The following is an 11,829-nucleotide window of genomic DNA, read 5'->3' as shown; positions in this document are numbered from 1 at the left end:
AAGCGCCAATTCAATATGCAACCGCTTTTTACCAGTATACATCTCTCTCGATTATCTTTCCTTTCCAAAATCCTTCATGGCATAGCTGCCAACTTTTGAAAATGAAAATTCGGGAGATTTTCGAGCAAACCCGTATTTTATGCTAAAACCACTCCCTAATAAATACAATAGGGATTTTTCTAAATAAAATAGGGATTTTCCAAACATAAAAGTTAAAAGCGTAGGGAATAAAATACCTACTCAAAAACTGAAGTCAAACTAAAATAGGGATTTTACACACATGGAAGTTAAATCCTTGGGAATAAAATTCCTACGCAAAAAACAAGTGAAATTGGAGGCCAAAACTTCAATGATGTAAAAATAAATATTGTGTTCAATCAGAAACGCTGTGCACAAACATTCTGAGTGAATGACCCCAAAATCATCCGAAGATGAAGGAAAACTACATCAATTTTTGAAGAACACTGACTTTTTGTGACACTTGCTTGATGTTTTTTTTTTAATTTCACGAGTGATGATGGCAGTCTTTCCATGACCGATGTTTATGTCCATAACACAACTTGTACAAAAAAAGGAAAAGTCGGCCCTCTTCTGGAACGTATGAAGGAAATTCATCGGAATAAGTATCTTTAAAATTGATTAAATATGTTTTTGCTTATCAGTATTCGTGTTTTGTTATATCGCACGTTATAACAAAAGAAATTTTGGCCACATGCACGTGACTATAATCTTCAATTATTATCCAGGACTATTGGCTGCTAAGCCATTTCCCTGCACAATAAGACAAACTACTTTCTTGTCACCATCAGAGGGTTTGTAAAACTTCCTTAAAAAGGGAATTTCCCCATTTACGACGTATGACGTCATTTCAAAAGGGAAAAAAAAGAGGCTTCATGCCCCACAAGAAATTCCTTAGGGATTGTTTTCATAAGTGGGGATTTTTTTAAATGAAGTAGGGAATTTTAAGGGACAATTAGGGATTTTTGTGATTTTCGTAAAAATTTGGGAGATTTAAGAACTTTTCGGGAGGTCGAGCAATGAAGCTAAAATTCGGGAGATTCCCGAAAAATTCAGGAGACTTGGCAGCTATGCCATGGCCATTTTCATATCAACACTTCAAATTTTCCAACTCCAGATTCATACTTTTTCAAAAGAATTAACCATTCACAAAAATTGAAACCCATCTTTGCATCCACAGATTGTTTCGAATTAGTTTCTTTCCTTGAACAATAACCGACTTGAATAACAACCTGTCAAGCATTATTGATTGTACAACAGTTTCTGATTTCCTTTGTAACATCAATCGTCTGTCAAACTTCACTGTGTTCCTTTGTATAGGCCTCGGCCAAGCAATATTGAATAAATAAAATAATATAATCCACGGATGTAAATTTGGCTAGTTCGAGAAAAAAATGACATTGCATGATCGTATAATCTGCAATAGCATTTAATTTGCATATTAAAATTTCATTCATCAATAATGAAATCCTTTTACCAGTCATCTGGAAAATTAAAAAAAAATTTTCTTTCCCCTTTATTTTTTCTTTTAAAAATTTAAAAGTAATATAATATATTTTCCTGATTAAAATTTTTTAAGAATATATCAAAACTGACTTCATCATGTTATTAACTGCGTTTTTAACTTTTCAAATCATCAATAAAAAAATTTTGATATCTGAAATAATTACTAATTAGTTTCCAAAAATTGAAATAATTGGACTGAAAATCAGCTTACATCCTATGCCTTCATAGCCAGATGACTGGTTAAAACTGGAAGGCGTAGTTTAACATGTTTATGAAGAATTTTAAGTAGAAATTTCAACACTATCGGCAGATTCATCCATAACATTATCCCCACCTTTATGGATGACTTGCTACATTCAAATAATGAACTTATAATGGACAATTCTTCTCTCACATTTAATGGAATTAGTAAACGAGGAACAGATAAGCGGAGGAACCCGAGACCAGTATCCAATAATTCATTACATTTTTTTATCTCATGTGTTTGAATTGGCACAGTGACCGGGTAAAAAAGTAGTGTAAGCAAGATAAGTTGTTAAACAAAGTTTTATTTATCAAAAATTCATACTGGTTGCTATTTAATTATGAAATGAATATTACTTTTTGGACAATTCAAATAACTTAAGTCATTACGAACACTTTGCTGCACCTGGCCACATGAATGCAATTGAACACATTTCATGACAGAAGAAATACACCCAAACTTTTTCTGTATGTCATTGCTCTTAGGTACTTTTTTGTGGATTTTCTTTGTTTTTCATGGACATGCAGGGTGCATAGGTAACAGGGCCTATGGCATTTTAGTGGCGAACTGTTGATCCTAGAGGCATACTCTTATTTAGTAAAAGTATCCAATTCACGTATAGTACTCAGTTATGTTGCAACGGGTTGTAAAGTTATTAAAATATGATAATTAACTTTTTATACTGTCTTCGAGTGCCCAAAAACCCCCAATCAAAAAGTTGTTGCCCTGTCACTCCTGATGCCAACTGAAAATTTTTTTTGTTTTAAGTGCAATATTCACCAAGATATTTAAATTCAAAAACGGAGGAGAGTTGGGAAAAAACAGCATTAAATGTGGGTAAATGGTTTAATGCTGTTTTTACCCAACTTTCCTTCATTTTTGTAATTTGAATATCGCACTTAGAAATGTAAAATTTGTTTATTTGCCATGAGAGAAGACAGGGTAACAGCTTTCTGATTGGGGTTTTTGGGCACATGAGGACAGTATAAAAAGTTAATTTTCATATTTTAATAACTTTACAATCCGATGCAACATGAATGACATATTTGTGCATTACACATGATTTGAACACTTTTTCTAATTTGAAGTATGCTCTTGGACCAATGGTTTGCCAGTAAAATGTCATATACCCTATTGCTTAAGCATCCTGAATATGTATACAGTGACTTTACCTCCAATTCAAAAACTTATCAAGTCACCTGGCTGAATTTTGAGTCTGAGGAGTACAGTACACATAATTAGTAGGTTATGCTACTTGTCGTATATATAAATGTGAAAGTACGTATGTTTGTTCTTTATACAAATCTACAATTTTACACCAATCGTTGCCAAATTTTGCACATATACCAAACAGGACCGGGATTGAACCATAGACTACTTTAAAAGTTCATCAGAACTGGGCAAATGCCCGAAATGGGGAAAACCCCATAGGAAACTATGGTTCCTGGGCCCCAACAATCACTTTCGGAATATTTACTTCGGTTACTGTGGTTCCCTTACAATGCGTTTAAGACATGCACATGCCTTTACAATGGTTTGTTACTTCTTTGATGCTGCCAGTATTATCTATAACAGTTTATTCTTTTATAATTGTCTGTCACTTTTTCAATCCTTGCAGCAATTGAAGAAAACCAGGGAAGAGCCGAATATTTTTGCTGCTTGTAAATATCTTAGAGTAAAGATAATTCAGAGGTGAACAAGAAAGAGACCCGCTCAGATTAATGAAAACTGTTATCTAAAAAGTAATAGAAAACAACTTTTTAGGTTGGGGGTGTTCTGTCTCTAACTCATTGCACATTTGCTAAGGCTCATGTTTCTTCGTAAGCATGACTGATGGGCCTGAAAGCCAATATGAATGGTTTTTCTTTCCTGTAAACTATAAATTTACTATAGAGGGGGTCTGTGAAAATTCTGACCTGAAAGGCAGAAGAACGAAGTCTAGGACCCCAAAGCAGAATGTTTAGCTTTGTTCTGCGACGAGTCCTCAGCTGACTGGAAATGTTCTGCGTTAAAAATCCCCATACATGTAATAATGTTTTTTGCACTTTTTCTTAAAATTCTTCCAAATTGTTCTGCAGTAGCGCTAATTGTTCTGCGCCGTACATCGCAAATTTTGACACATTCTGCTTTGGGGGTCTAGGAATCAAGGCCCCTTCAGTCCCTGTTAACCCTCTTAAGACTGAAAAAAACCTATTTTGTAAGAAACATGAGACAGAAGAAAAAAAAACTTGATATTAATGAAAAACAGAGAACTTTGCAAAAAGAATTTAAGTAATCCAAGCACCTCGCCTTGGATTATCTGGAACCTTGAAGCTTCGATGTGTTACTTACTAAATACTACTTGCAATATTTGGCAAGAAATATTGATATCTGACTAGAATTGACTTGAAGTTTCGTCTCATTAAAATCTGATCACCCCAAGATAAAAGTAGCGTTGCTGACACTCCTCTATTTGCTCTTTTTCATACCCATCAAATGCTACATCTAATTCTTCAGCAAAGCGAAAATTTGCGCACTAATAGGTTAAATCCATAAGTAAAACTTCTTTCTATGGACCTAAGAGGAACAATAAATTGTGCAACTTATCTCTGCAAAAAATATTTTAATGGGGAAAATGACTATCCACATCCAAATGAAACAAAAAAAAAAATCTCTGCAAGATTATTTGGCATATTCTGCATGAAGAACAATAACGATGAAGGACAAGTAGCATGGTAAGATCAATACGAGTATTAAAAAATATATATTAATTTTGTTTCCAATGCACTTATTATTGTTCAAAGTTCAGCGATACATTTCATGTCAATGAATATGTTAAAACTTACTGAATTTTGAGGCCAGCTTCTCTGAGTGTCTTAGCAGTTCCTCCTGATGCAACTAATCTCAAGCCACTGGCAGCCAATTTTTTAGCAAATTCCAGAAGTCCAGTTTTGTCAGATACACTTAAAATAGCTTGAAAAGGTTGAAAAAAAATAACAATTTGTCAAAAGGATGTAATAAAATTTATATTTTATTCAAGAACCCAAAATTTTAAAAAAGCAATAAATTACATATTTAATGCTAACTGAATAGTTTCTTTTTCCTTACTGAAGATACATTACAAAAATTATAAAGTGTGTAAGAGAGTAAAAAATTGTGATTTTATTATAACAATTTGTTCTATTTTTCGCAATAATGTATTTGATGTAATTATTGGGATGAAAGCACTTATTCATGCCATAATCTCTAGTCAGTATATCTTGCCAACTAAATGAAGAGGTCTCAATTTCGATAACTTTAAAACTTTTATTTAGGCAAACTCGAACATGAACAGGGTATGCCTGATAAATTCCTTTTACATTCGGATTGCCATGACAACAAAGTATAATAGCTATTTATTCACCATTTGTTTTTTTATCAGGGATTATAATTAACCATGGATTTCAACTATCTACTTCTTTTCATAAAAATGCTCATTTTGTCACCTTTTTGAATTAGTTTTTTTTAATCACAAATTTAATCCCCAGAATGCAAATTGTGCCTAGGTTGCACTTAGACTATAGAATCTAGAGACTCAGCAAGGTTCAACCCCCCAATAATTAATGAATAGTCTAAACAAAGAAATTCCTTGGGATGCCCTTGAATCATGTACATATGAGGTGCCAGTCCCATGTATCCCTCCCACTAAATGCTTTCTTCGCATATGGTCCAAATATGTAGAGAATCTATGAACTTCGTAATGAGCGATGTGAAATTCTCAAGAATATTTATAATAATATGTATTATAATAAATAGTAGTCTCTATAAATAACGAGATTATTCTCTGGAAGGACTATCATAGATAACTTGAGAATGCTTATTATTTTGGATATAAGAACATTCTCCAATAATTTATAATAGTCCTTCTAGAGAATATTCTCTCTCCCCTTTAAGAAGACAGGGGGGAGGGGGAAATTGAAGTTTGTAGCCTAAAATATTAAACTTTAAAAGTAAGAAAATGAAACCAACAGGCTGAATTGCACAACTTGCAAAGAAATGCAAGTGATAAAAATATTTAAGTTAATACAATTTGAGTATCTTTAAATGTATTCAAAATCTTAAAAACAAAAACTTTTGAAGCCTCTCACTGTGTTAATTGCATTTTTAATTGGGTTGCTGTATTTTTGAAACATATGACAACCATATTTTTATGGGCATCTTTTTATCAGCCACCTCGTTGGGCATTTTGCCTGTTGTGGCGTTGTATTTGTATTTGTATTTGTATATGACAGAGGCTGTTTCAGGGCTGGCAAAAACCCGGGTTTTTTCAGGTTTATGATACTGGAGTATGTAGGAAGCAAGTTATTTATGCTGTAGCTTAACTACATAAATATAATAGACCTAGTAATATATAGCAATTATATATTTTATGTAATTATTGTATCCTTTGGTAGATCATTACACAAAATTGTTTTGCATCTTGTTAAATAAATGGGATTATAAAATGAGGTTGTTCTTTCCAAGTGTTTTTCCGCTTGTTTTTTGGTTTTTTTTTTTTTTTTGCCCCCTATAATCTGAATTGCATTCAATACATAGATTTATTAATGTATTTCTCTTTAGATATAGTATGACTGAGATAGCATTAGATAAAACATACTGTTTGCGAGTAAATGCAGTTTTAAGGTGTAGTTTTTGGTGGGTTTTTTCAGGTTGAGCAAAATCAGACCAGCCTTTGTTTTAAATGTTTTCAGCTATGAAAACTTGGTTATATTTCATATATAAACAAAATTAATAAAAAAAATTAATTATTCAAAAGAAAAATGAATGTTCTCGATTATTCTCCAATTTTTACATCGTCTCACCTCGCATCTCTATGTACAACAGCTATAGTATAACCACTTTTTCCTGCATTTTATTTTTTATGGATTCATCTCTACGTGTAGGCAGTTTTCCTCAGTTGGCTATTTTCTTCCATGTGCACTTTTTTTTCTGTCTGCAATTATTTCCTTAGGCTTCTGGATTGCATTCCTTTTTTTACTGTTGGTTGTTGTCTGCAGGTGACATCACCCCCTAGAAGTCACTAGTCATAATAGGCGAGCATAGAGCATTTGAATCAAGTCCAATTATTTTAGATTTTTTTTGTTCATTACATTATATCATGTATACCATTTCCCCAGCATGTTACATTATTTTTCCTGTTTGAATATCTTATTTCAGATTTGTTTTATCACGTTGTACATTTCATTTTTATTCATTTTTTACACATCAGCTGTTATCGTTTTTATCCGGCAATGGCAATCATAATTTTATTAAAACCCAGAAAGCTCTTTTGACCTTTTTTGGCTCTGACCATTGTATTATTTAAAAGAGAGGTTTTGTTTATTGCTTTCCAGTCCAAATCTGATCCCTTACTTAATTTAAGATTGTTGTTTTGTTATTCTTTTCCTCATTTTTTATTGCCATTTTTTTTTTATCATAATTTTTTCATCGTCTTTGCAGCCATAGTATTACCCCTTTTAAGATGTGCTGGTGATTTTCCTCTTCGGCAAGAAAGATTCCCAAAAACATGATTCCATTCACTCTTGGCGACCTCTCGCCATAGTTTTGGATGTTTTCTTGCCAAACAAGATATCTCACATACATTGCCAAAAAAAAAAAAGGAATTATACTATAGTTGTTCCCTAAATTGAAACCATACCCATCTGACAAATAGTTGATGATATTAAGGCTGAATCAGGACTTACAGGACACCCTTTATATTCCAAATTTCTCTTTTAAAAAAGTTTGGTTTCTTTCCAAAAAATTTATGACGAAATGTTTCATTTTTAGAAGAAAAAAATTATTTTTTAAGCATTAAATGCGGGTAAAATAGTTTTCCTGCACATTTAATGGCGGGGTTTTTTTTTTCAAATTTTAATATCTCAATGAATATTGCACTTAGAAATGTGGAATTTTTTTTAGTTAACATCGGGAAAGATAGGGTAACAACTTTCTAATTCAGTTTTTGGACACATGAGGATGGTACAAAAAGCTAATTATTTATTTTAATAACTATACAACCCCTTGAAACATTAATAATGTAACTGAGTACTGAACACATTACTTGGACATTTTTTCTCATCGGAAGTGTACATCTAGGATCAACGGTTCACCAGTAAAATGTCATACCCTGTTTGCTATGCACCCTGTGTGTGTGTGTATGTAGTAGGAACAAAAATTGTGGTGCGAAAAAATCTAGAGATACGAAGACGAGAATTTTTTTTGTCCACTATGTTTTTGAGAAGGCAGGCATCAGTGAACAAGCGTTGGCATTTTTAGTGTAATTAGGCATAGTTACCCTTCCGAAACATCTATTCTTTTCGAATCATGCATGGGGTTAACCGATAATGACCCACTCTGCATGGGTTCTATTTCACTCTTGCACACAAACTCAAACTTGTATTTTTTCCCCCTTCAAATAATTACCAATTTTCTGTGTGTATATATAATTTTTTTTGAAAAATGTTCAAAATCATGAGGTTTTCCTCTTCTTCTCTAGGACATGGTAACTCCTTCCCATATTGGTTTCGCTTATGCCAATATAAATTTTTACGTCGTCCTGATTTAATTAGCATACAATTATGTAAAATATTTTATGCCCTAACGTGAATAGTTTAATCACCATGGTGATCTGCCCTCTCCCCCCACTCCCAGGATATGGAAGTCATGCTCAAAAAAAGTAAGTCTTTACCAGGGTTTAAGCTGGACAAAAAATTCCTTTCGCAAAAAAGCGAAAATGGGGGGAAAAGCTTTAGCAAAATGCTGCAATGCTAATATAATGATTGATGGTTGTACATCTACTCATTGCGTACCTCCTGTACGCATTTTTGAGAAAGTGGTTGCTACTTTTTTTGCATTCTACGATTTTCTTTCGCATTTTGCGAAAAATGCAACCGTAGCTTAAACCCTGGTCCTTACATCGAAAAAATATTTTCTTGCTTTGTCAAAGAAAAAAAAAATTAATGATTATAAAAGAAATTAACGTAATAAAAAAAACTACTAATTTATTAATGAAATTCAGCATTAATAAATTAGTGATGAAAAAAATGATATAGCAATACATCTACATATACCTATCAATCATTGGTTTATGATAATTATTGAAATTTATTAATCAGTCATTTTAATGATCATTAAAACAACCATTAATAAACAAAATTAATTTTTTTTTTTTTAAAACTGCCCCCTGAAAAAAAAAGACCATTTCGTTAGCGCTGACATCTCCAGGAAATAAAAAACGAAAGTGTTTAAAAAAAAAATTCAATTTCAAAAATGTTTTTAAAAAAATTTTAAGTACTCAAGATTAGAAATTAATCAAAAAAAAAAATGATTTCTGAAGAAAAAATACATTCATTCCCCCCCTACCCCTTTGTTTTCACCGCATTCTTCTAAATACAACTTAATTACTTTTTTTTTTTTTAAATAATTAACTAATTCAACTCTTAATGAAACTCATTTATATTATTTGTACACATTATTTTACAAGTGGTTCTAGTTTGCTAGAACAATTCGAAAAAGGCAAAGTCTGAGAGGATGAGTCCTACTGATAAGATAAAAAAAAAAGAAGAGAGAAGCGAGCTTGTGATGGTAGCTATTTAATGATATGGAAGGGGGAAAGAAAAAAAAACACTTAAAAAACATCCGATCAAGATAAAAAAAAAACTAATGCCCCGATCAAGAACTTCGAAAACAAAGTTGATTTCGAAGTAAAAAAAAAAAAAAATAAATGAGAAAGTAATAATTAAAAACTCCAACAATAGTCTGGGCATCCTTTTAAAACAACAGGGAGGCATTTAAAAAAAAAAAAACAACATTGTTAGGGAGAGAAAAATAAAGACAAGCTTTTTTAAAGGTCATCGTAAACAGTTGATGAAAAATCACGTGTTTTTCTGAAATCGGCAATCAAAATATTTTGTCGAGATCGACGCAAATTAGATATTCGGCAACAAATTTTACAGCTGATCGATAACTTTTTCACTCACCAATACTGCCGAAAGACGCCATCATTGCACCACTTTGCAAAGACACTCCCAAAACACAAGTTGAAAAAAACCAGGAAAAGCGGGTGTTGCCAGCATCTACCTTGATGATAGGGAGGATAGGCAAGGAGTCCCTGCAAAAAAAACTCTCGCCGTTGGACGGAGGCCTTTTCCGCTCGCGGTCCTTTCCAAAGCAAACATAAAATTCATATATCAATAGTTCATCTAAGAAAAACAAAAATTTTTAAAAAATAAAAAACATCAAAATAATTTTAAAAAATTTCGCTCGTGAGAGAAATGTTTTTCGGTTTCGGACAGATTTCACTGAAAGAAAAAACAAAATAGCTTTCAGCTTTTTTTAAGATGTCGAATCGTTATCCATGTGTGCTCTCATTATATTTCTCATTTATTTTAATTTTCTTAAACTTGCACAGAAAAGTTATGGTTGTTTTCTTTGTAAATAATTTCAAATTTTTTTTTTTCAATTGTCAAAAAAATTCGCTGGCATCGACCCGATGTTGTCGGTGGGATTGGGTTTCGGTTTTCGAAAAAAATGATTCCTTTCGCAAATGTCTGGCTTTATTTTTATATATATTTTTAATTTCACTGATGCAGAAAATGACGTTGCTTGCTGATAATTAATTTAAAAACTATCAATAGTTGATTTGATAAAAATAATTTCACCGTCGCCAATTCTTTTTTTTCTTAAAAAATTATTAGTTTCAGAATTGCATTCACACAAAAAAAAAACCTTTTTCGCAGTGGCTTCAATGTCTTATATGAAATTATTTCATTATTTCATATAATTGTCATTATAAATCACAATATATATCAAACGAGAACTATTACTTCTCCATAAGCATATAATAGTTTACAACAGATTCTGGTCACAGAAAAATCCCAATTATACCCGTCCTTTCCTCAGTAGGTGCGACGGGCTCTCGGAGGGATGAATAATTTTTGCAGATTAATTGCATTACATCGAGATTGTATTTTATAAAGATTTTAACAGTTGAAGAGCAACCACCTAATTTTAAGAACAAAAATAATTTTTAATTACAGCGTCTTGCAAGGCTTTTGCGCCGAGGCTGTAGCCTCTTTGGCCATAGACTTTTTCTTGGGGCCCTCCTGTCTGTGTTATTATGCAAAATAAGTATAGATTTTTTGTGAGGGCCCCATTCGGCTCGGGGCTCCAGTTACCCCTGCCTAGTTACGAGCCTGACGCAGGGCCGTCTTAGGAGCAGTACGGACCAAGTGATTTTCCTGAGTCCCCCTGCCAGGAAAATTCTCATTTTCGTGAGGCTACCTCTCCTCTTGAGGCCCCATGCCTTAAGACGGCACTCCGTGTCTAAGCCAGTGCCGTCTTAACGCATGGGGCACACCCAGGCTCCCTCTTCTCTTGAGGTCCACGGGCTGTGCCCGGGTCGGCTCATGCCTTAAGACGGCACTGGCTTGTTGTGCGCCCTAAACCCCTGCGGGAGGGAGGACCTAAAGATACGTGAACCCGACTGCAGAACCAGTGGTTTGAGAAGCATAACACCGTCAATTCCCTGTGTCCTGAATAACTTTAAATACTTTCCAACCTCTTCCTAAGAAAGGATTTTTTTTGTTAAAATTTTCTTAATTTAGAATCATGGAATCAAATATTGAAAAATATTGGTTTCGCGACTGTAAAAATTGAGTGGTCTTTGTTTACAATTTCCAACGGTATTTTTAGCAATTAGTAGTTAGTGTAGATCAGGAATTCTTAACCTGTGTGGGTCGCGACCCCAACTTTAGGGCACAGGAACTTTGTCACAGGGCAGTCATATTTCACTCACAATCCGATTATAAACCCATTTGTTACACCGCTGGTTTCAGGGGCATCTTAATGATTTCGGTGGTTTGGGCTGGGGACCCAGACATTTTGCCCCCCCCCCCCTGATTTATGACGTTATGTACAGAATAGTATTTGGATGAAGTCGGCATCCGAAATGATATATATCAGAATGGTCAGGAAGGCTGGAAATTATCTAGGCCAGTGTTTCTGAACCGCTGGGCCGCGAAAGATCAGCCGTTTCATTTTTCCTCATTCATTTTCCATTA

General features: G+C 33.5%; 1 protein-coding gene across 2 annotated transcripts in view; it reads right to left on the bottom strand.

Annotated features, from left to right (window-relative positions):
• Nucleotides 1-9,900, bottom strand: part of LOC149086748 (bifunctional purine biosynthesis protein ATIC) — a 45,166-nt gene extending 35,266 nt beyond the window's left edge. The window contains exons 1-2 of one of the 2 annotated variants that reach the window (XM_089231108.1): nucleotides 9,748-9,900; nucleotides 4,594-4,720 (exon numbers count right to left, since the gene is read on the bottom strand). In XM_089231108.1, the coding sequence (XP_089087234.1) occupies nucleotides 4,594-4,720; nucleotides 9,748-9,772 (152 nt within the window). In that variant the 5' untranslated portion in view covers nucleotides 9,773-9,900. The remainder of the gene's footprint in view (nucleotides 1-4,593; nucleotides 4,721-9,747) is intronic. The other variant, XM_089231107.1, reaches the window with a different exon arrangement.
• Nucleotides 9,901-11,829: the final 1,929 nt, after the last annotated feature.

This window comes from Pholcus phalangioides, unplaced genomic scaffold, assembly GCF_987345545.1.
Source record: "Pholcus phalangioides strain wild (caught in Gottingen) unplaced genomic scaffold, Ppha-v1.0 ptg000004l_1, whole genome shotgun sequence".
In the NCBI taxonomy this organism is placed as follows: Eukaryota; Metazoa; Arthropoda; class Arachnida; order Araneae; family Pholcidae; genus Pholcus; species Pholcus phalangioides.
Note: the sequence above shows the minus strand (reverse complement) of the source record. Positions and strands in the feature narration are given on the sequence as shown.